Raw genomic sequence first — 26,554 nt, forward strand, 5'->3', positions numbered from 1 at the left:
TGAGTTGATAGTGTGAAGGAACATTATTTGTTTTTTAGGGAATGATGATGCATTTATTTGCATTCAGTTTGAGACCGTGACTGAGACACCAGTCGTTGGTCTGTGTAAGACCCTTCTGGAGTATACTAACATAATTTGGGGATTCAATAATTGCACCCAGTTAGCAGTTTTCTGCAAACTTGGTCAGCCGCAACCCCTTAATTTTGACCTGAACTTCTGAGAAGTATATACCAAACAGTAGGGGCCCAGCACAGACCACTGTGGCAACCCACTGGTGACAGGTCTACTGGTTGATGTGGAGTCACCCACTTTGATAATGTGTGTCTGGCTTGTGACCCACTTGTCAAACCGATCTTACAACAAAGGGGATTACATTCAGTTTGCTAAGTTTATCGGTAATGCCTGCATGTGAGATTGTGTCAAAAGTCTTAACCAAGTCTAGGTATGCTATGTGCACAGATGTTTCCTTGTGAGTGGCCCTGGTCACATTTTCGAAGAAATCCACTAGATTTAACAGGCAGAATCTGCATCTGATGAAGCCAAATTGGGTTGGATCCTGGATATGGAGGTTGCCTATATCTTTATTTACGAGGTCTATAATGATACATTCCATGGCCTTACACATAATGCTAGTCAGGCTTATGGGTCTGTAATTCCCTGTCTCTCTTGCTAGGCCACTTTTTGGAGGGGAATAACCGTTGCTGTTCTCTATTCCACAGGGACAGAGCCTGTGGGTAGGCTATGATTGAAAAGGGTACATAATGGTGATGCTAGCTCATATTTCAGCCTGTTTAGAAGACAGCCTGGAATGCCGGCTGGTCCCATAGAGGCTGTGTTTTTGCCTTGTGCAAGGCTTTAATTACCTGGTCTTCAGATATGTAGTGTGGGAGGGAAGTTTGGGGGGAGTTTGTGATAAGTTTGGAGGGAGTGAATTTTTTACTAAACCTATCCACTAGCTGGTTTTCTATCTCTCTGGGGTCAGGGTGCATACCATTAGTCACTACTTTTGCACAATCTTGGGTCCAACCTCTTAGGCTATGTACATACCTATAAAAGGCCTTATGGCTATCCCTGGCTATGCTTGCTAAGTTTTTTTTTTCAAAGAAGCCTTTAGAGGATTTGACAAGTTGTCTTATTTGCTTGTTGAAGCTGAGGAGGGTGCTTTTTCATTGTGGTGGGGCTTCACCTTTGTTTTCTTGGACAGCAATGTTTTGCATTTATTGTAAAGTTTGTTGATGCTGGATGAGCGTCTGACTGCTGTGGCAGTGCATCTGTTTGACATGTTAGTGAAGATCAAATCTAGTATGTTTCTTCCTCTTGTCAAGGTATGAACAATTTGCTCTAGGGAATTTCAGTTAACAAAGTCAAGGAACTTTTGTGCTAGCAAGTTAAGGCTAACGTAGGTCTCCCAGTTGATGGTGGGATAATTGAAATCCCGCATAACCAGAGTATTTGGATTCACTCCAGTTTGGTCAAGTAGGCTTTGTGCACGTCACTCCAGTTTGGTCAAGTAGGCTTTGTGCACATCATGCCATGGAGGGGGATCTGTAACTGGCTATGACTTGAATGGGGGTCTTACCCACCATAACTTGAACTTGGAGTAACTCCATGGAGTTGTCCAGTCTAATCAGGTGGACTGTGAATTACCGCCTCCTTTGGTTCTCATTTGTTCATTTTGCAGTCTGACGGTGTGGAAGACATTGAAGCCTTGCAAGGCCGGGATACTCTATGTAGCCTTGTACCAGGTTTCTGTGACTGCACAGACATCTATCTCTTCCAATGATAAGTACTTTCAGGGTGTGCAGTTTTTGGTTTAAGATCCTAGCATTTAGCAGCATGGCCCTTGTTTGGTTTGGCAAATTTCATGTTGGTAAATTTATTTTTGAGACCTTGGCTAAAAAATGCACTATGGGGGAGGCAAGAGCCTTTGTCAGCAGCCAAAAGCCTAGTGGTGCCAGGTGTAAACCGTCTCTGACAAAGCAGTGAGGTTTGCTGACCATGGCTTCCAGGCTGACAGCAACTGGATCCCCTTTGAATGATACCAAAAACAAAGCCAATTATTGAAATCAATCATTTTTTGTTTATACTTTGGTGTCATTCTAGGTGAGAGTAATATGCTGCTCAAGGCTAGGGAGATACCTGCCTGGGACATACTCAGAGAGCTTAATCATGTCTCTCTTCATGTAGTCCAGTGGGGTACTTCTCACTCCAACATGAGCAGTAATAATGGTACTTGTTGCTGAGAGACCTGACTGCATGCATGATCTGATCAATCCTGGCACTGGACAGGCAGCTGACCTTGACTCTCTCCTTGTCCAACCCGTTGAGTGGGACATCTGTGTGTCTCACTATGGAGTCTCCAGTGACAAGAAAATTTGTTTTTTGAGTGTTGTGCCTTACAGGCTTGATAGGTGACACACTGGTGTTACTATGTTTCATGCCTGCTGTGGAACTATATTAGTTGCATCAGTCTTGTGCTTTGGAGGTCTGTGGTGTTTCAGTAAGTTTTTTGAGAGAACCTCCGCATATGTTGATTTTTGTGTTTGATGCTTACTATGTGTACGAGTCCTGTTACTATGTGCATGAGTAGTGGTGGGTGGGTTGACAAACCTCTTCAGTGTTACTGTTTCAAGTGTGAGAGAGCATGGATTCAAGATTCTTGGTGTAGATACATGTCTCACACTGTACTACAATGTGTTATCAGTAGAGGGTTGTCACTGTATATGAGACAATTGTTACACTGCCTAAAGAGACCCAGGTCAACAAGGTTGGCAGGAGAAGTTGTAACTGTTATTCTAAGCCTGCTGGTTTAAGTACTTTAGACCAGTTGTTTTACATTAAGAAGGTTTGTGGTCTGCATTCTTGTGGCAGAACAAGTAGCTTACATCCTTCTAAGTTGGGAATTGCTGATTGAAGGCTCAGTCTCTATTATTCTAAAAGTGTATTAGTTCTGGTTTAAGCACTTGGACTTCAGGCCAGTTATTTTACATAAAGAAGGTTTGTGGCCTGCACTCTAGTGGGAGGAGAGGCTAGGTTTCGCCCTTCTGAGCTGGGAATTTCTGGTTAGTGGCTTATTGTGGCTGCTTATTTAAACTTTCTGTATTCTAAGCCTTTGCTTTAAGCACTTGGGCTTCAGATCAGTTGCTTTACATTAAGAATGTTTGTGGTCTGCACTGTTGTGGCAGAACAAGTAGCGTACATCCTTCTAAGTTGGGAGTTGCTGACTGAAGGCTTAGTGTCTGTTATTTTAAAAGTGTATTAGTTCTGGTTTAAGCACTTAGGCTTAGGGCCAGTTATTTTAAATTAAGAAGGTGTTGTCTGCACTCTTGTGGGAGGAGAGGGTAGATTCTGCCCTTCTGAGCTGGGAGTTTCTGGTTAAAGGCTTATTGTGCCTGCTTATTTTAACTGCTTCTCTCTGAAATTGGTACATCTTGTTGTAGCATAAGACTAGATTCAGACCTGCTGAATCTAGCTTTTTGTGTATAACTTGAGCACAAATCCAGGCCATCTTTTTCTGGAGAAGGTTCCCTTGCACCTTAGTGGCAGGAGTGTGCAGTTAGAACTTGTCTGATCGAAGACTGCTGGAACAGGGCTCAGTTTTTAGCTTTTTATTGGTTAACTGGTTAATTTGTTTAAATCAGTTTGCTCATTTGCTACTGTTATATTAAAAAAAATACACTTTATGCATCGCCACTTAGCTAGGGTTAAAATATTCCCAACGCCATAAAGTCTGCTCTTCAAATTTTCCCTTAGAACTAGCCAGTTTTTTAGTTTTAGCATTCAAATCTGTTTCTTTGAGCTCAGCACTTGTTCAGAACTCATTGTAAGCACTAATTAAGCTACAAATTATTACAGCACTCAACATTCCTCACTTGTTTAGAGGATAACAGTTTTTAGTACTTAATAAATAAGCACCTATCCAGGCATGTCTATGGGTCAGCTCCCGGTGTTTTTTTCTCCTGTCTACCTGATGAGTCTGGGCATCATGGGGCAATGCAGCAATTGCTTCATGTACACAGACAACCCTCTCCTCCTACCACTCAGCACTACAACCTGTGAGAAATGCACTTATATAGCTAAACTGGAAGCAAAGCTCTCTTCACCCAAGACTGGACTAGACAGTCAAGAGGAGAGGGTAAACACTTGCACCACACCACACTCATCACATAGTCCCACAAAACCTACACCACCAAAACACACACATAGAAACACAAAACACACACCTACATTCATGGAGGCTCTCAATAAAAATCTGCCCAAGCAACAGGGACTTCCAAAGCAGAAACGCAAGCAACCTCCACTCCCCCAACACAACCCAAATAACACATAGCCCACAAACTCAGTGTGCCACCCAACCACAGCACATAAGGCATAACAACGTACCCAACACTCTAGTCATAGGTGACTCTATAGTCAAGCACACTGATGTTCCACTCACCAGGCTAAATAAGGAGAAAGTTACTGTCAGCTGTCTTTCGGGTGCCAGGATCTGCTGCACTCAGGTCACTCCACAACAAGTACAAATATAACACTGTCATTGTCCATGCTGGTGTGAATGACCAAAGACGTACCACCCTGGACTACATGAAAAGAGACATGGAGGAGCTGTTCTGTCTTGTAGCCCAGGCAGACATGACCCTAGCCCTGAGTAGCATCCTGCCATCACCCAGAATGATACCACAGTACAAGGACAAAATGATTGACTTCAACAATTGGCTAAGCATCTGGTGTCATTGTAAGAGGATCCAGTATCTGTCTGCCTGGGATGACATGATCAACAGACCATGATGCTTTGCCAGAGATGGCCTGCACCTGTGACCCTTGAGATTCCAGATACTGGCTAAGGCTCTTGCCACCCCTATAGTGCCTTTTTTAGTCAAGATTCAAATGACAAATTCATCACCGTAACAGGAACAAGCAAGCAAAATCTGAGGGTAATGCTACTCAATGCTAGAAGTATAAACCTCAAACCTCAAAAGTGCAGTCACTCGAGGCACTCCTTAAAATGGAGAACATCGACATCTGTGCAGTGACAGAGGACCTTGTTCAGTGCTCCAGAGAGCACCCCTGCATTACCAGGCTATAATTCATACCACACCATTCAGCCACCTAACCTGGACCGAAACACTAAAGGCAGAGGAGTGTCCATATTCATTAAGGATATCCACACCTCCAGGCTAGTTGCTCAGCATAATGCATCTGAGATTATCCAAGGGCATCTAACTCTGGGCAAGACCACAATCCAAATTGTAGCTTACTACAGATCCACCATCATGCTCCAAGATTCCCACTCCTCATTTCTTGATACATTGGAAAATATTAGGGTACAACCTAACACCCTAATAATGGGTGATTTCAACTACCCCACCTTTAACTGGTAAAGCTACTAATGTACCAACTCTTTTGCTCAACGTTTTCTGGAATTCATAAATTCCAATGCATTGGATCAACTTATCCACACCCCCACCAGGGGCAGCAATACAATAGACCTGGTCATTACCAACATAGGTGACCGGTGTTCCACACCATAGGTCAGTTCCTCATTGGTCAGATCTGACCATAAGCTAATCACCCTAGACATTCACATCTTGCCCCTACCCCCCATTAGGGAAACCACTGTAAAACTTTTCTCCAAAGCCAACTTCACGCTTCTTAAGACAGAAGTGGCAAACTTCACGACACCCATGCAGAAGGACAATAGAGGTACGACTGCTGAATCCTACACAAATGCACTTTATAAGCACTTACACGAGTGCATGGATTGTGCTATCCATAACAGAACCAAGATGCTATCCTCCAAAAAAAGGAAGCCAATATGGTGGTCCCCTGCCATAAACAAACTCTACAACAGAAGAAACAAACTGCTGCAAAAAAAGAGTAAAATCCCATGATTGGAGGAACTCCCTGGTCAGCCTCAGTAAGAAGCTGAGATCCCTCATAAAATCCTCCAAAGCTAGTTACGAAAACAAAATCACCACTGATTCTAAAGACAACCACAAAGCATTCTATAGCTATGTTAAGAATCTCAATGGCAACACTCAGATCTGCTCTGAGTTACAGCACAATGGCACTAAATATACAGAACCAACTGATATTGCCAGCATCCTGGCACATAGGTTCATTGTTGACTTTACCCCCCTCTCACCCCCTAAAGGGTCCATCTCTATACCGGAAGAATGCAGAGTTCCTGTAAGCACTACTGCACAGGTAAAAACCACACTCTCCAAAGCCAAGAACACAGCATCCATGGGACCTGACAACATCCCAGGCTGCGTTCTACATTAACTATAGAATGAACTGGCACCCCATCTAAGTACCATGTTCAATTATAGCCTCACCTCAGGCTTTGTGCCCACTGAATGGCACATAGCGACGGTTATCCCACTTCACAAAGGGGGATCCACCATGGACCCCAGGAACTATTGCCCCATTAGCCTGATGAGCCTAGTCTGCAAGGCCATGGAATGTATCATCATAAAACTTTTAAACAAAGACATTGGTAATCTTCAAACTCTGGACCCCGTCCAGTTTGGGTTTATAAAAGGCAGATCATGTCTCCTAAACCTGATAACCTAATAGACTTCTTTGAAGCAGTCACCAAAGCCGTAGATGAGGGTAAGGTGGTTCACACAGCCTATCTAGACCTCGCCAAGGCTTTCAACACCATCCCCCATTCTGGAATTATAGATAAACTCACTAAACTAGGTATAAATTCCTATGTCACAAGATGGGTTGCCAACTGACTCCTTGACAGAACCCACACTGTGAAAGTAGCAGACTCCAAATCCGACTTTAGATCAGTGACAAGTAGAGTACCACAGGGTTCAGTCCTGGGTCCTCTCCTGTTTGGTTTCTACTTCTATGAAGTACAAGCTGACACAGAAGGTCTTTGGCTAACAACGTTCACAGATGACTGCAAACTAGGAGCCATAATCGAAACTCCTAACGATATGGATATCCTACAGAAGGGCCTCACTGAGACAGATGCCTGGTATCAAAGCCATGGCCTCAAGCCCAATGCCAAAAAGTGCATTGTCATCCCTTTTGGTAAAAACTCTGTTCCCATAAACTATCACATAGGTGGTAGTCTACTTAACCCCGAAAATAGATGAGACCTTGGGACACAGGTAGACAGTAGGCTCTCCTTTGATAATCGCATCGCCACAGTAGTCAGGAAATCCTTCTATGTGGCACACCTCATCAGAAAAGGTTTCTCATCCAGGCAAAAAGAGGTAATTGTTCCCCTCTACTCGACACTCATTAGACCCATCATAGAATACAGCGCCCCTTTTGGTATGTACCTCACAAGACATCTACAACAACTGGAAAAGCCACAGAAATACCTCACAAAGAGTATTACTGGGTCAAATAGATGCCCTACGCAGACCGTCTCAAAAAACTCCAGCTTTACTCTGTCGAATATCACCTACTCAGAGGCTACAAAGCTATGTCAAACCCAGAGCTATTGGACATGCTCCACTTAAAGAAATCCCAATCCCTCCGAGCTACATGCTCTAGGGACCTAAACCTTGTTACCACAATAAATAGAACATGCTGGAGGGAAAGATTCCTGTCCCAGAGACTTCCCATACTCTGGAACAAACTACCTATTTGTATAGGAAATAGGAAATTCACCCCAGGGATCACTTCTGTGGCTCTGCTCGACAGGGGCACAGGAAAATAATTTTCTTGGGTGGTGAAAGCCAGGGTATCTTTCTGGCTGTTCTTATATAGGCCCTAGGGCCAATAGCCTACTACCTAGCTATGAAACAAGGGTAGTCAAACTGTCTGTAATGCTAGGTTGAAGCCTGTTATCATAAAGGCGATCTTTTCAGGATCAATCAAGGAAGAACTTAGTTGATGGATATTTCTGCCGGGGGGGGGGGGTTGCTGCTGGTTTAATAGGTTACAGCTCACTAGCAGTATTTCTTTGACCAGAAAAGTACTAAGGATGAGGACTTTACTAATGTGCTACAGCTGTATCTAAGGGAAAAATTGTTGAATGTATCTGTCCAGCTATGGTGCATAATTGCACAGCAGTGAGCAGTGTTGTGCGACATGCAAACAAAAAGAAACCTGCTCGCATGCAAGGCTTAATTACCAGAAGCTAAAACCTTGAAAAAAAATTTAAAAAGGTTCAAAAGGACCAATGAGTATGTTTACTCCAAACCCTAGGCCAGCCACCCTTCACCAGACAGGTTCTAATCAGCACACTCCTCTCACTCGAGTGAAGAAGGGACCTTTTGAATGAAAGATGGCCTGGAAAATGTGCTGAGAACAAATAGCCCCTACAGACAGACCCAGATACACCAAACCTGTATCTGGAATATTCTACAGCTACTATCTACCCTAGTTTTGATGGAAAACACTAGAGAATATTTAACACAGCAGAAAATACAGCAGTGAGAACAAAAAATCATTTAAACAGCAGAAAATCAGCAAGGAGACTCTAAAGAAAGTTTTAAACAGCTAACAAATCAGTTATTTAATACTGCTTGATGGGAAAACCAGAACAAGCAGAATAGATTACTTTGCAACAGTGAAAAGTATCAGCAAATACATAACAGTGTAAATAGCAAAACTAGCTTTGCAAACAGTGAAAACAGCAATAAAATATGATTTAACAGGCACAGTACGGCAGACAATTACAGTATAACAGTATAGTTTAGTTCACAGTATTTAAATACAGTATTAAAGTAGGCAGCAGGCAATAAAAAGTGCAGTAAATAGTATAAATAAGCAAAAAAAAAAAACACAGTCAACTTATGGCTTTTGGATAGCTCAGAAGCTTCTGGTCATCTGGTATCTCAGTTCAGAGTTGTGGCTGGTAGCCCATCTCAGTTCAGCTCGGTACAAACAAGCAGAAACCTGCTCAAATGCAGGGCTTAAATACCAGAACCTAAAAACTTGAAAAATCTTTAAAAAGGTACAGAAGAACCAATGATTCATAGGTTCATAGGTTAGTACTAACCTATGAGAATCTAAAAACTTGAAAAAACTTTATAAAGGTGCAAAAGGACCAATGAGGATGCTTACTTCAAGCCCTAGACCAACCACTTTTCAGCAGACAGGTTCCAATCTGCAGCTGGTAGCCCACCTCAGTACAGCTCGGTATCTTGAAAGGCTAACTGGTTAGAATCTGACACAACAGGATTAGGAGAGAAAACAGGTGGGGGTGACAGCTACTATTGCTGAGGTAGAGCACATTTGTAGGGACTACTTCAGCCTATATCAGGTGAAGGATGGTTTGCGCACTTCATGTTTCAGTATTTGGTCTGGTCTGGTGCACCTTTTTAGTAGTTGTAGCCTTATAGGATGAGGGTTTGGTGTACCTCAACAGCATACTGTAGCTTTTCACAATTGGTTTTATGCATACATTATAGTTCATCCAACCATCTAACACTTGTGGTGACCCAGTGAACATTCACTGCCAACCATGGAGATTCCTAGGCAAGTGGGGAATAGAAGTAGATTTCTAAGTCTTTCTTCAATATAGCTCACACACACACACACCTAGGAGCAAATTAGGGTTATCAATCTACCTACCATATATTTTTAGGATTTGGGAGGAAACCGGGGTACTCAGAAAAAAAAAAAGAAGTGAATACAAGTAGAACATGCATCCCAGTCAAGAATTGAACCAGAGAGCCTCTTGCTGTGAGGTGGCAGTGCTACACACTGAGCCAACATGCTGCTCAAGGCATGTTCAATGTTGTTCAATTCCTCCTTAATCTTTTAAGTAGCTGTACTTTATTTATTTGGTAATGAAGAAGATGTTGGCTTATTTCAGTGTTCATAACTGACAAATTTACCTGCTTCTTTGTGGTAAGTGGAGCACTTTACACTGGGTGTACACATCTAGTACTTTTAACCTGCCAGTTTTATGCCAGCTCTACTTCTGTTTTTTTTATTTTTACTATAGTGCAATACCTGCACATTTCTGCATTGTTTTTGTAACCGAGTCTATGACAATTATTATGTGCTGTCCCTTTACATTTTTATACCACAGTGCAATGCTGCACCGCTATACCAGGCTCATGCCACATCTTTATAAAATGTATTGTAGTACCGTACACTTAATGCTAGCATTGGGCACATCTTTTTATAAAGCTGATCACAGAACATTTTATTTATTTGGACCTTTTTTATCTCTAGGTTCATTGTAGCTAGGAAAACGTCATTTTGATTTAGTACTACAGTACCATTAAAATATCACCTTCACACATTCTAAATTATTTTAAAGTAAATACAAACTGCACATACAACCAATTACTTTTTTACCAATGTTTGATTTTTTTCATTTTGCAATATTTTATTTCTTGGTTAGTACTGGCTAACTGGACCAGAGGAATATATTTTCGATCAGGTCAGAGTTTTATGTCTGTGTGTACACATGTTGCAGGTATTCATGCTCTTTACATTAACACAAAATTTAAATGTTTTCATGACTACAAAATGAATGGCAAAAATATGATACAATTTCTTTAAACAGTACATTTACTGCTGCTGCTGTCATGTGAGGTTGTGCTTTTAAGAAACTTGACTTCAGACAGAAGGTTATTAAATCTAGTAGCTGCAAGTTCAGCAGTGTTCCCATCACTACATCAAGACTTCTGCCCTTTGTGGTTTCTTTCAAAAAGAAAAGGTTAGGAGATCAGTTCTTTGAAAAGTCCCTGAATGTTTTGTGTGGGTCACATTAGACAACCCTAATTAATTTTCACACAGAATTTTGAACCAAACGGAGCACATAAAACAAGCCTGCATTCTTTGCACCCTGAACTATTAAATATACTGAATTAGGCAGTGAGGTAATACCTGTAAAATGGTTTTGCCACTGGCTGAAACATTATACCTCTAGAAAGAATACATTTACCATTATTCATTCTTCTAATACTCGTAAAAGTGATGTACTTTCATTTGCCAGTTTGATTAATTCCCAATGAGATATTATTTTTAATGTGTACTTTTTCATTTTATGTTGGGTAGACTGGTGACTCTAACTTGCTCCTAGGTGTGCATGTGGTGTGTGTGTGTGCGCGCAAGCGCTCATTTGCCATTGTGCAGAACATGTTCACCTCAAGAAGATGACAATAAAACATGAAATAGTATTAAACATTTGTGTATGTATAGAATAAATTAAATGGAGGCTTATGAGTTTGATTTAGTAGCAGGGGTTCAGACTAAATTACTATAGCCATGAGCTTACACATAGTCACATTCAGAGTGCTAACTGATTAGAAGCGTATATAAGCTTTCTGACAAAGCTTAATTAAAATCATGAATAATATGCAATTCAGGACTAATATGAAATCTGAAAAGTGTCTTCTATAAAAGTCTTTCCTTATCTGAATAATAGAGAAGCATCTGTAAAAGTGTACCTCTCAGTTGTCCAGATTTGTGCAGAATGTCCAGATTTTTGCCTCAAATATTTACTCTGTTTCTCATAAAATTGTGGTTTTCTGGAAAGTCACTGGCAAATCATTGAGGACTGAAGTCAAATATTAATGGCAGACATTTGAGTCTCAGAATTCATATTCTTTAGAAAATTCATGCTGATGCAAAACCTGTTATTCTATCAATGTAATACGTTTGTAAAATAAATATTTAAAAAGTGCCCCTATTTTAGGTCCTTTGTCCCCCCACTATTTGTGGCTTTGTCTAGATTTGTTAATCTAAGAGGTTGAGAGGTATATGTAAAAGGAATTAAGTTTCAGACTGATATGAACATACATAGGTCACACTGGTGTTCAAGTAAAATAAGAGTGGGAAGAGAGGCATCTAGGAAACCAGTGAAGCAAATTAAATTTACTTCAAAGCTCCAGTCTTTATCTTTCTCCTCAAAATTAGTTCCCCAGAAAGTGACAGCAATAGAATGATATGAGGATCTAGGCCAAACTGAACAGGGATTTAAAAAAACTGTCTTTTTGTTTTCCCTCTCTATTCTGAAATGAGTTGTATAATATTTTGTTTTGACCAGTCAAATCAATTAGAGGCATTTTTCATGTTTTCTCTGAATATTCCCATGGATGCAACACAGCACTGGCAGGTCCTTTGGTGTGTTTTTTGGCTACTACATTCTCAATGTCAGAGATGTTCATCGTGTTTCACTGTTGCAGTCATTACTTTTGGGTTATCCTGCTGGCAGGCTACCCGCAGTCAGCCTTAATTCCAATGTCTTGGTCCGACGCCGGTTGCTGTCGCCTCTTCCCTGACGTCAGTGCGCTAGGGGTATAAAAGATGCAGCCGACGCCATTTTCTTCAGTCTTTCATGCTGCGCAGTGCCCGAAGCCGAAGCAGTTTGCAAGTGCCGGTCGGCCGACTCCTGAGATTTTCGTGTTCGAATTTCAGATCCGAAATCTTCATTTAAAGCCAAGTACCCCCTTGGGGAAACTTTTTTCTTGCTCCAGACCAATGTCAGAAAAAGTTAATAATTGTATTTCTTGTGGGAAGCAAATACCTCCTAAGGACTTCCATGCTTATTGTATTCCTTGCCTAGGCCCTGATCACAACGTTGCTAATTGCAGGTTTTGTGCTAGAGTTAACCAATGCACTATTAAGCGTCGGTACGATTTTGCATTTCATTACTTTGGACGAAGATTTAATTACACAATGTCGTCGGATAGCCATCTGACTACCGCAATTCACAAGAAACGCAAGGAAAAGGACAGGCATCCGAGGTCCAAAACTGACTATGAGGCTTCTTCTAAGCCAGTCGTCTGTTCGCCGGTTCTCAGTGAGGTGCTTTCGCAGCCCCTGACGCCCGCTACCTCAGAGCCGCAGGCCGCATCTGACTCCCACGTGGAGCAGACTAGGCCTCTGGAAACTCAAGGTATTGGACACTTGGAAAATATTCCCTCAGATGGCTCTGGAGCCACTGAGCAGACATCGGCTTCTGAGGGTGTTTTCAGGCCTACACAGTTATATATAAAACCGACTACAGCTTCAAAGGCAAAGACTAAAGCACCACTAAAGACAAAGAAACAAGTGCAGCAAACCCATGGACAGGTCTCCATGCCTAAAAAACAAATGCTCAAGATGGCCAAAGACCTAATTACTTTCATCAGGGGTTCCCATCCCCCTCCTGATAAGAGGCCTAGGCAAGAGACAGAATATGAATCTTCAGATCAGGTTTCCATTTCCTCTGACTCCTCTTCTGACCATGAATACTCTCTCCCTCCCTATGAGTATTCCGATGCTGAAGAATCTATCCCTTCAGCCTCCCCTCCTGAGGATTATTCTTTTGAGGAAACCCTGCATACCATGTGGGAGCACTTCCACTGGGAGAGCCAAGACTACTCAGAATTTAAGAAAAGGCTCAGAGATTTTCTTTTACTACCTCGGCACAGGCCTCTTGCTATCCCTCCTGTTTTAGACATTGTAGATGTATTCTCAGAGTCCGGCCTGTCTCCTGACTCTTTACCCCCTGCACCTGTTAAGCCAGACAGACACTACAGGGTTCCTGATTCACATACATTTTTTTACAAAAACCCTGCTGCTGACCCAGAAACTATTTCTCAGGGTCCCAATGGGGTCAAGGCTTCCACTACAAAAAACCCTATCCCCTCTGATAGGGATTCAAGGGCAATGGACAGATGGGGGAAAAAGGTTTACACTTCTGCTACCTTGGCTGTGAGGGCTTTAAATTGTCAATTTCATATGCTTAAATATCAGCAATACTTAATGTCACTGCTTAAACAGAAAATGTTAAATTCTGAATGTGCAGAAAACAATGAAATGCAGGATTTATTGCATGCAACTGAACAAGTGGGAAAGCATACTTTGCAATGTGGTTTTGATTCTCTGGAGGCCTCTTGCAGGACCGCTGTTATGGGTTCTGTCATTAGGCGGCATGCTTGGTTAAAGGAACAGAATCTGCATGATCATGTTAAAGCAAAATTATTAGATGCTCCATTACAGCATGATACTTTGGTGTTAAAGCAGAAGAGGTGTTGTTGAAAATGGAGGACAAAGCAAAATCTATGCAGACAGTTAAGGATTTCTTACAGGTGCAGCCACCCAGATTTAGCAGGAACTGGCCTACAAAGAATTGGTCCTTTCCAGGGGTCAGACAGGCCACTAAGAGGCAGATACAGACGCCCAAGAGGCAGATCCCAGCCCCAAGGCTCATACAGGCCTAAACAATGGGGTGCTTCTACCTCCAAAAGCAGAGAAGACAAATCATAGCCATACAGGAAACAGTCCCAATGACTTTCCTCTGCCAAAACCAAGCACTTATCTTTTGGCAGCCCCCTTAGGGGGAAAACTAGCGCTTTTTCCACAAAATTGGCACATGATCACCCAGGACAAATGGGTCTTGAACATAGTGTCTCAGGGCTACAGGTTCCACTTTCACACCCTGCCAAGGACAAAAGGTATGCCAGACCTGCCACACAATCAATGGGCAGAGGCACAAAAGCAAGTTTCATCCCTCATGGACATGAGGGCCATTCAGCGAGTACCACAGCAAGAACAGGGACGAGGATTTTATTTGAGACTTTTCTTGGTACCCAGAAAGGACAAAGCCTGGAGACCAATACTGGACCTATCTATTCTAAACACATTTCTGGACATTCCAAAATTCAAAATGTTAACTCTGCAGCAGCGTCTGCCCATGCTGGGCAAGAAGGCTTGGCTTGTAACTTTGGACCTAAAGGTGGCATACCTGCATGTCCCAATCGGACAATCTTGCAGAAGATACCTCAGATTCATAGCTGGCTCAATGCACTACCAATTCTCTGCACTGCCCTTTGTTTTATATACTGCGCTCAGGGTCTTCACAAAATGCCTGGCACCAGTAATTGCATTTTGCAGACAGAGGAATTCAAATATATCCGTACTTGGACGACTGCCTTCTTCAAGCAGAGAACAAGGCCATTCTACTAAAGCATATGGCGTTTGTAAAAAGATTACTAATTTGCCTAGGGTACACAGTAAACGAAAAGAAATTAAAACCAGTACCCTCTCAAGAGATAATATTCCTGGGTGCAAGCTTAAATACAACTGCCCAGATAGCTTATCTCATGCCAGACAAACAAAGGCAACTGACTTCTTACTTCAAAATGTTGGCAACAAAGACCCAGCTATCTGCAAGAAAAATTCTGCAGGCTTTGGGCTTCATGGCATCCTGCATTCTGCTAATTCCATATGCCAGACTGCATATGAGGAAACTTCAATGGTATCTAAAAAGTGTTTGGACTCAACATTGCTACAGCCTGGAAACATTAATTACCCTCATTCCCTGCCTGCAGCAGGAGTTTCGATGGTGGGCACAGGCCTGTCACCACAACACGGGGCAGCCCTTCATTTTACCCACAGCCAGGCAGACACTAACAACGGATGCATCAGATTACGCCTGGTGGGCCCACATGGCAGGAAATTGTATTCAGGGTACATGGCCCGCAAGCCAAATGCATCTTCATATCAATCAAAAAGAGATGCTAGCTGTTCAGAATGCCCTGACAGCTTTCAAGGATCTACTTCATCCAGGACAACTACTGATAAAGATGGACAGTACTACAGTCATGTGGTACATAAACAAGCAGGGAGGTACACATTCCTACCCCCTCTGCAGACAAGCCATGGCTTTGTGGGACACAGCATTGACTTATCAAGTTCACCTGCTGCAAGCACAATTCCTGCCAGGAAAAATACTCTGGCAGACAAACTAAGCAGAAACCTCATGGATCCCCATGAGTGGAAACTGGATCCACAAGTCTTCGGCATGATAACAAGGAAATGAGGATGCCCAGACATAGATCTATTTGCCTCCCTTCACAACTGCCAAATGCAGAGATTCTGCTCAAGGACTTATCACAAGCAAGCATGGAAAGTGGATGCCTTATCCTTCACCTGAAAAAACCTAACAGTATATGCCTTTCCTCCACTGCCTCTCCTCCCCAAGGTACTCCTAAAGGTCAGACAAGAGAAGCCAAAAATGATACTGATTGCCCCAGACTGGCCATGCCAGCACTGGTACCCAATCCTAAAGAAATTGTCTCAAGGTCCAGTCTGGACATTGCCTCAGATTTCTCACTTACTGACTCAGCAAAACAATGAGATCCTGCACAGCCAACTCAGGACCTTAAATCTGGCAGCATAGCAGATAATGTAGCCATTCAGAACACACTTCTCTCTCCAAAGCTGTGATGGATGTTATTTTGGAAGCCAGGAGACCCAGTACCAGAAAATCTTCTGCAGAAAAATGGAAGAGAGTCTGTGCTTGGAACCAGACACAAGGAATTGACATGTTTGTACCAAATTTTCCTCAGATTTTACAATACTTAACTGAGATGCTGGACAAAGGCCTATCCTTTTCATCAATTAAGATCCATGCCTCTGCCATTTCAACCTATTACAATACGGAACCACCTATCTTTTCTCATCCTTTAATAAGGCAGTACCTCAGAGGGGCCAAAAACATAAGACCTCCAAGGAGAGCACCAATACCTGCATGGGACCTTAATTATGTCTTGGAAAAACTCACACTGCCTCCTTTTGAGCCAGCCTCAACAGCTGATATAAAATTCTTATCCTGGAAAACAGCTCTGCTCCTAGCAATAACCTCTGCAAGATGAGTCTCTGAGTTACAGGCACTCATGGCTTTGGAACCTTTTATCATTTTCCATCCAGACAGGGTTTCTCTGAGGACAAACCCGACATTTATGCCTAAGGTGGTGTCCGGTGTGGCCCTTAACCAAACCATTCACTTGCCTACCTTTTATCCAAACCCACAGAACAAGGGTGAGAGACTTCTGCATTCTTTGGACATATAGACAGCTACGCTTCTACTTGGACAGAACTAAAGCTTTCAGAAAGACTGAGCAACTTTTAGTGGCATATGCTGCAGGATCACAAAGAAAGGCTATCTCAAAACAGACTATTTCAAAATGGATAGGCCATTGCATTCATTTCTGCTACTCACAGCATGGCAAATCAGTGCCTAAGGGCATTAGGCCACATTCAACCAGAGCAGTAGCCACTTCAGCAGCCTTCCTCAGAGGTGTACCAACCAAAGACATCTTAGAGGCTGCAACTTGTAGTTCAGTGCACACTTTTACAAAGCACTACCACTTACCTTTCTACTCTAAATCCAGAGCAGGCTTTGCCACTGCAGTTCTGCAGGGCCTCATAGCCTCTCCTAATCCTATTTAGCCCAGCCACCCATCCTTAGCTTTGGTATTCAACCCAAGAGTAATGACTGCAACAGTGAAACACGATGAACATAGTACAGTTGTGTACCTACCATAAATGTAGATGTTCGAGTGTATTCACAGTTGCAGTCCAGGTTACCCTCCCACCATCCCCCTTTCTTTTGCTGGGTCTTATCTCTACTGCTCTATTCTATACAACCTATGTGGTGCATTTGCTTGTAGATGAAGGAAATGTTTACTTTTGGGCATGCATGTTTATTGGCATAATTTTTTAGCCTACCTTTTTGGGGCACCTGACATCTGGGGCAAGAAAAACTGAAGAAAATGGCGTCGGCTGCATCTTTTATACCCCTGGCGCACTGACATCAGGGAAGAGGTCACAGCACCCTACGCCGGACCAAGACTTTGGAATTCAGTCCGACTGCGGGTAGCCTGCCAGCAGGATAACCCAAGAATAATGACTGCAACAGTGAATACACTCCAACATCTACATTTATGGTAGGTACAAAACTGTACTTTCTTATTAGCCACCATATTTAACTTATTCCAAAACCTTCCAATTATACTAAGATTATGTTCATTTATTTTACAAAACTTGCATGGAATTACTACTCTAGCTCATATTAAGACATATGTATCTGATACACATGAATTCCTCTTTACAGGAAGTGAAAGCTGAGAATTCATATTATCCACAGACTTGTAAGCTTCTCACAGTATGTTATTGAACTGTATGCACCAATCAATATTTATTTCTGCAAGATTTAATTTGAACTGTTGTCAGAACAACAATATACAAAATGCGCAAGCATTATAACTTTTTCATGTGAAGGAAAATAATTTTTTTCACCTAAAGAGTGGTGATCTCATTAAAGTGCTCGTATTATCTTAATCTCTCAAAGGAATGTACACTGTTTAAGCCTTATATGCCCTCAACAGTCCAGGACATCTCATAATTTTTGGAGATGTTTGTCTTATAGCTTTCAGGTTTCAGCTCATTAAATAGCAGACTGAATGGCTTGTGCAGACCTCTCAGCTCTCCCTTTTTTGGAGGAAAATTCCTATTTTCAGACCTGGTTTAGGATGTCCCTATTTTTGGTGCCTGTCCCTATTTTCAGACTTGATTTACCCCTTCATACAATTTTCTGATTCCACCTCATCACTTGTGATTTTAAAGCTGTCTTGTACAGAGAAAAAACACACATGACCAACTTATTAATGGCAAAAATAATTTAAAGAAATAGGACACACATCTTATAACTCCCTTTTTCTGAAGCAAAAATAATTTACCTTGTGTGGTAGAATATTGCAGTACTGTTCATTAGAGTCTACAGATTTTAGGCTGTCTATTTGGTAATATGGTTATGTTTTCCATCATTTTTTCACACACTGTTTTTTAAACCTTTCTTGCTAAGTAGTAACCCAAGCGGGAACTGGGAGGACTTATGTTTGTTATTCAGATTTTTATGCTAATTAAATATCTAGATTTATAAGCTGGATGTTCTTATTTTTCAAGGGTCTTTGTTCCTATTTTCAGTTTCTGCAGGTTGTGAGGCATGGGTTTGTGATCTGTTGGTTTCTAAATCAGTACCCATACATTGAATCGTGAATCCTCTATGATGTGTTTATCTAACTGTAAATAGCTCTGTGTCTACAGATGTCAGGGTTGCAGGAGTAAAAGCGGTAGGTTTATCTGATGCTGCTGACATTTAACGTTAAAGAATACAGAACTGTACCAGCAGGTATGAAGACACATCACATGATAGCATAAGTAACTTCTCACCATCATCATTCACATCTGAAGACGGAAGCATTTGCTTAGAAGTTTAAAAATTCCACCCTGATCTGAATTCTAGAGCCAGTTCACATCTTTATGTAACAGTTTATCTAAAAGCACTAACTCATCTCTAGTATGCTTGGCAAAAACATCTCATATTCATTTAACAATCTCAAAATAATTTTCATTTTCATTTTTGTCACAATAATAGCTTTTACTGTTTGATGAATTGCTGACACATTTTTGTCACTTGATTTTAATACATTACATGCATCTATCTTGTGGCCTAAGGCTAGCTCTTAATGTTTCAATAACGGCAGTTTAGTTCTCTTTGAAAAACAAAAGCCAGTCTGTTCTAGCTATGTTATCACAATATCCAAATTTTCATTTTCTGTTCTGTCAGTTTTCAAAATATTATCCATGGAAATTGCAACTTTTTGACACTGTAGTGTGCTTCTTACGGTTCTTTTAAAAATTCATGTGCAAAAAAAAACTCCTAAGAGTAATTTCTTATACATGAACTTTGTTTAGCTTTCACTAGGAAGCCTCAAGTTCCAAACCACTGAACCAAAATCATTTGAGCCTAAATGACTGAAACCCATCTCAGAACTGAAAAAAGTGAAAAAGTGGGATGTATGCCTGCAGCCCTCCAAATATCAGTTGTTTCATTCCTCACATTACATGTGTGTGTGTGCGTGTGTGTACATTATTGCAAACTATCAAAAATGCACATCGGATCTACTAATGATCACAAAAGGAAAGCACTTTCCTTTTGCGATCTTTAGACCAAAACCCCATTCATATCACTAACTTCCAATTTGTCTGATTTGTGGTAGTTTTGTGGAAAGATTTTCTTTTTCAGTTAAGGTGTAGGTTTATGGTTGAGGTAGAGGCAGGGTTAGAGATAGGGTTAGGATTAGCACACATTACTAAGGTAGGTAGGGGAACTTTAACCTGGCGAAGTGATTTGTTTTCCTTTGATACAAAGTTGCCCACTCTGGCTTGGACCCCTTTCTTCTACTTACATTTTTATTCAGAGTAATTAGCCAACACATTCAAACTGTCACTAATCAGAGTCTCTTAGAAATCCCTCACATATCCCATGTCTCATGACAGACCATTCCATTTACCATCTATCCCAACAGTTGTTTGACATCTCACTCTGTTGTCTTCTGCCATCATGGTAGAGAATAAAGCTTCATTCTAACTCCCATCATAAGTCTACAAGTAGTAGAGAACTCCTTCCATTTCCACCACCTCTTCTTCCTGCCATTGACAATAATCTGTTTCCTGCAACCCCAAGCTTTGCAGTGATTACAGGCCACTCCCTACTACTGCCACATTCAAGGGTCAGTTGGAATCTCCTTTCTATCCTGCTCATCCTACCATGGGCAGCCCTCCCTTCCCCATGGTTATGTCAATAGATTTACTCCACAGCTATAACAACAAGTATTACGTTTGGTATAGACTTCTGCACCTCATCTGAGAGATGGTAACTGGCCCTTCTCAAGGAGCTTGCTTGCTCCTGTTTTGTTGACAGAGATAAGGATGTCCTACCTCACCCACCTGCTCCATAGACCTCACCTCTAACTGGAGAAAGTTAGATTCACTGATAAAGACAATACTACATTGTCCCAATGATAATGTTGTACAATTTTTGATATATTTATGAATCACAGTTTAGCAGTGTAAAGTTAGTACTCAAGTCATTGTACCATCAAGATTCTGCACAGCAGTGCATCCCCATGCCAAATCCCAGCTCTCCTCTGAGTAACTGGTACTTTACCTGGATATCCTTCACTGCACTGTTAGAATCAGAGAGAAGACCCGTGCAATACCACTCATAGATATTCTTGAATTCCAGCAAATAAGACAGCATCTGTGTTTTGGCTGTGGCATGATTTTAGAAATATGTTACTTCTTTTTGGTTTGATTATCTTTTATTAACAGTTTAAGATTTTTAACAGACAAAGAGCAAACAACACTTAATAAAACATTAGCCTTAAAATCAAAAACAATGTACATGTATACAAATGGCATTAGCATCACATACATAGGAAATCATTTCTCCACATTGAAGTGAAACATCACTTTTGCTTACATATTATGTCTGTTAGTGTTAAAGTACAAATACAAGAATGATTCAGAGATGTCAGTGAATAGTATATAAGGTGAATAAACTGTATTATTTTTTGTTGGGTTGATTAGTATTGATTACCAAACCAAAGAAATTAAACATCCTTTCCAATTCTGCTGATTGACATTTTTTTAAACCCTTGCATCAATATTCTTCCCAACATTTTAATGTATTTTAATGTGGTGAGAGCTGTAATGGCCATTAATGTTTGTTTTCCATTTCTTACTTAATAAAGATTTAGTAACACTAGGAAGAGCTATTCTTATTCCTAACAATTTACTGCTGCAGTTATGAGCAGATATGTTATGACCAAAAACATACTCTCCCCATGAAAAACTAGTGGCCACTCAAAGATCTTAGCCTAGTTTCTTATTATCTGTTACCATTTGACCTTAGTCCTAAGAAAAAAACAAGACATACAGGTAAAATTAGCTTCTCCTTGACCACATCTCTAATGTGCATTATCTGTCTTTTCACAGCCCTTAAAATAGCTTAGGTGGAGGTAAAAAAACAATAACATAGGATTCTTATTTGTTGATCTAATGGTTTACCTCATTCACTAATGCCCCCTAACAGATCCCAAATCTCATTCTATCAGTCCGCGGTGAAAGTTTGCGTTAACGGCTGCGACCACCCCTATTGTAATGCTTAAATATTGTCTGTTCCTTTCACCTCTGAAATGCATTTATATATGTTTCTCCTGCCTTTTGATACCTCTCACCACTTCTTTCAAGGTTTATTTTCTCTTGACTAACGAAACTGTCTGTTGATTGGTTCAAGAAAAGACTGAAGTTGTATAAAGGTGTACTATTAATATTTTAATCCTTTAATGCAGATGGTAGACAAATCAGAAGAAAACAAGAAGACAAAGAAATAGCCATGGTGAATAAAGTGAGTTGTTCTAAATGATGGGCTTTCTCTACTACTTTGTTTTATCACATAAGTTCACAACAAATACGTTGGGCCCTTTCCTGTGGTTTACTGCTTATACAGCACCACCAGGCATGTTGAAGAAAAACATTATGCTATCTATTTCTGCAGGGATCCTGTTGGAATGCATATTTATTTGCTGAGGCTACAAACCAAAACAATATTCAATAGGTTAATGCCAGTCTCATCTAGATGGTGTAATAGTAAACTATGATCTACTAGATTTAACATTTTGGTGAGATCAATAAAGATGGCCCCATAAGTTGCCCTTTGTCCATTCCTAGTAGTGTTGTCTGCAGTTTACCGAATTCTATGAAGAAGTCTGTGGCTGAGAACAAGTTGTATGGTAGGATGTTTTTGTATCTGTTGCAAGTCAGTTGACCTCTTTCCAGAATTGCTTAGGGATGTTGATTATTGTGTTTTGTTCACTGCTGCCAAAAACATTTTTATGCAACACAGAGGTTTTGTGGTGCATAGCCACATGTTCCACCTGTGACAATGTCTACATGGATACAATGACTTGGAAGCTGTCACAAAGAATTTATAAACACATTTATTGTATGCATAACAAAAATCCAACCAGTGCTCTATACATGGATACAATGACATGGGGGCTGTCACAGAGAATGTAAAAGCACCTTTATTTTTTATGTACAATGTGAGTAGATCATTGAAATGAGAGGTTAAATGGCAGTTTAACATAATAAGTCAACCCCTAGGAGACACTTAAGTATAAAAAGAATTCTGAAGCTGAGACTACTCAAGCAGTAAGTCTTTGCTTTACAATAAACTTCCTAGGTTTTGGTTAAATGAGGTGTTTTCATTTGAATGAAAGCTTTACAAAATGAATAGTAATATCACTTGTTTAATTTGCTAATTTATATCATAGAATTTTTGCAGTTTTTTTTACTTATGTTTTGATGAAGTGTAATGCTAAGTGTCATTTGAAAGAAATAGTGTCAGCGGGGTTCAGAACAATGCTTCTAAGTTTGTAGTCATCTGTGTATGTAATAATGCAGACGTTGCTGCTTTCAATGTCTTAAATGAATATGCCAAAAAGGACTATTCCCAGGACAGAACCTTGAGAGACTGTACTGGTAACAGTGGTTTATGAGGCCAGTAGTCTTTCAGTTTTTACCTTTCTTGTATGCCCATGAAGCCAGTTGTGGACCCAAGTTATTATGACATTATTTACCTTTAGATCCCTGAATGTATCTATGATTCTGTCATAAGGTATACAAGCTGCAGAGACCCAGAAACATTCACCCAAGATGTAGTCATATCCTTGTAGGAGTTTATGAATTTCTACACTTTTAACAAAAGTGTACTGTGCTACGTCACTGAGAATGAAGGTTCCTGTGTCTACCTGGAGACGTTCCATGATGGTTCTGTCCATCAGTTTGCACAATCTGCTTGTGAGGCTGGTGCATCTGTAACTACTAAGGTCTGTAGAAAGGCTTCTCTTGTGAACTGGCATCACAGCAGCCTACTTGCTGATATCAAGGACATACCCTGTTTTAATGCTCTATTAAGAATGTTTGTAATGGTATACACTGGGCTTTTTTTTTCTGCACCAATTGATTTCTTATCTCTCATCTGATCTCAGGGAGTGGTGTTCCTCTCCTCAGAGAGGGCAGATGTGACCATTTCCATTATTATTTTGGATGGGATTATGTCGCAGGGAGAAAACATGGAATGGGTCCCCCTTTGCAACAGGACATTTGCTCCTAATCTGTATGTTGAGTGTTAGCTATATCTTTTGGCACTGTTAAAGTAACATATTTCCTTCTAACACTTTGCATTCTTGTATATTCTCCTTCATTTTTGGGATGTTGCTGTTGAAGGCCTTAAAGTCTTTCATCTTGATGCGGTTTCATTAGAGGGTTAGTATTTATTAAGGACGTGGTGATTTCAAAGCTGTAGACTCAAAAAATACAAATACAGTAACCCTAAAAATCTAAAATATTTGAAGACACACTGACTTCAGAATTTCAAAACTTCAGTTTAGTGGATTGATATTACTCCTTGGTTATATATGTAGCGTATCCTATATATTAATATTGTTGCAGTGTCCTACCTGTATCGTACACCTTATTATGTTGTTGTGTCTATGCATACAACATCGTATAACAAAATGGACCCTACTGAGCAGATGGCACAGTTTCATTCATGTCATTTTTGAGTTTAGAATCATCCCCGGTACAAATAATGTGAAATATGTATGTTAAGCTAGCAGTGCATTCATGTGCTAAACTAACCAGCATGATGCCGGCAAGCATTGGCAGGAAGAGATTAATGCTTATGGTAAAAACCTATAGGAGTCCTACATTTTCCACACACTGTGTTACTAAAGTTGCCAAAATAAATATACTCACTTTTGGAATCTACGGGTTTTATTGGTCTGGTAACTAAAGCAACTTAAGTGTTCTGAAATACTATACTCTATAGCCCTCATACGCACGCACACACTCATGCATACACACACACACACACACACACACACACACACAAACACAAGCAGACTACTGGACTAAGTGACATCTCCCATTCAGATGAACCGTAATTAAGACATGAATTATAAGCTAATAGGACAAAAGAATATAGTGTTTTATTTACAGATCATGGTTGCATTATTAACATGTCATATTACGTTACATTATTAGCATGTAATCATATTCCTCAAAAATATAGTGTCAAACCATTGTTTAATCAATGCACATGTTGTGAAAGTAGTTCTTGACCACTGTATATCTTCTAATACAATCTTTGTTTTCTTTTTTTCAGGGTCTTCTAACAAAATTTTGCCATTTATACTAATGGGAAGCTTTTCTTTAATAGCTGGAGCTATGAGTTTTGTGTTGCCTGAGACTCGCGGAATGCCTCTACCAGAGAAAATAAGTGATATGCAACAAATTAGATGGTAAAAAATAATAATTATATATATGCATCTATAATGTTTTCCTTTTCATTTTATGCTTTCATTGTTTTGGCTTTTTTATGATATTGTACTTCTCAGATAATTCCTTTACAATTTCTCACATTTCTGTGAATGAAAAGTGTATTTGCTAACAATAACCATATCCCCCACTCAAGAATCCTAGAAAAACTCACTAAGCCAAGCGTCAACCTCTATATCACTAGGTGGGTTGCAAACTGGCTTACAGATAGAGCCCACAGTGTGAAAGTAGCTGACTCCAGACTGCCAACCAGTCACAAGTGGAGTCCCACAGGGTTCAGTCCTGGGTCCTCTCCTGTTTGGTATCTACTTCTCTGACGTCCAGGCCAACACAAAAGGACTCTAGCTGACAAAGTTTGCAGATGATTGCAAGTTGGGAGCTATTATTAACTCCCCAAGTGATGTTGACATCCTATAGAAAGGCCTCACTGAGACCGACTAGTGTCAGAACCATGGCCTTAAGCTCAATGCCAAAAAATGTGTCGTCATCCCCTTTGGGAAAAACACGGTTCCCATGAATTATCACATCAATGGTAGTCCACTGAACACAGAAGGCGTTATAAGAGATCTAGGAACACAGGTTGACAGCCACCTCTCTTTTGACCACCACATTGCCACTGTGTTCAGAAAGTCCTATGTGGCACATCTCATTACTAAGAGTTTTCATCTGGGAACAAGGAGGTCATTGTCTCCCTGTACTCTTCCCTCATTAGGCCAGTCATTGAGTACAATGCCCCATTTGGCATGTACCTCACTAGACACCTGCAACAACTGGAGAGGCCGCAAAAGTACCTCACAAAGAGGATCCTAGGCTTTAAACGCTTATGCTATATGGGCTGACTCAAAAAACTCCAACTATTCTCTGTCTCATATCGCCTACTTAGAGGCGATCTCTGCTTGACTTACAAAGTCATGTCTGACCCAGCTCTGTTAGAAATGCTACATCTAAAGAAATCTGAATCCCTCTGCACCACATGCTCCAGAGACCTCAACCTCATTACTGCAATCAACAGAACATGCTGGAGGGACGGGTTCCTCACCCAGAGACTGCCCATGCTCTGGAACAGACTTCCCATACATATCAAGCAAAGCACCTCACTGTCCCTCTTCAAGAGAAATCTTGATGAGTGGATGGAAAATAGGCAATTCACCCCAGTAATCACTCCAGTGGCTTTACTCGACAGAGGCACTGGGAACTAAGGTCAGGTGGCACGATGCCAGTGTAATCCTATGGCTAGGCTTGTAAAGGCCCCCAGGGTCATTAGCCTAGTATACACCTATGAACATCAGAATGTCATGTTTCTTCTTTCTTTCTTACTTACAGGACAAGCCTGTACACTGAAGGTGTAATTCTTCTGTTCTTTATGCCATAGAATGAAGAGTTGAAAAATGAACAACTTAAATAAAATGTATATTTTGTGTCATGTGGCTTTGGCCAGTCGTACAGTACAAAACATTCTACTTTGCTACAGGTTACTTAATGTTTATATATATCTGATCTAGTAGTGAGAATAGCTATCCCAATTCAACAGACAGTGCTTCATATTGTAATAGATGATGAAAAATAATCCTGACCTGTGAACTGCTCTAAATTAAAGGTGACT

General features: G+C 40.7%; 1 protein-coding gene across 1 annotated transcript in view; it reads left to right on the forward strand.

Moving 5' to 3' along the window:
• LOC122816215 (solute carrier family 22 member 5-like) overlaps positions 1 to 26,554 on the forward strand; it is a 517,081-nt gene that overhangs the window by 368,522 nt on the left and 122,005 nt on the right. Inside the window, exon 8 of the mRNA XM_044088962.1 lies at positions 24,779 to 24,914. Coding sequence (XP_043944897.1) covers positions 24,779 to 24,914 — 136 coding nt within the window. The remainder of the gene's footprint in view (positions 1 to 24,778; positions 24,915 to 26,554) is intronic.

The sequence above is a fragment of the Protopterus annectens genome, chromosome 12.part0, assembly GCF_019279795.1.
Source record: "Protopterus annectens isolate FY-2018-M chromosome 12.part0, PAN1.0, whole genome shotgun sequence".
In the NCBI taxonomy this organism is placed as follows: domain Eukaryota; kingdom Metazoa; phylum Chordata; order Ceratodontiformes; family Protopteridae; genus Protopterus; species Protopterus annectens.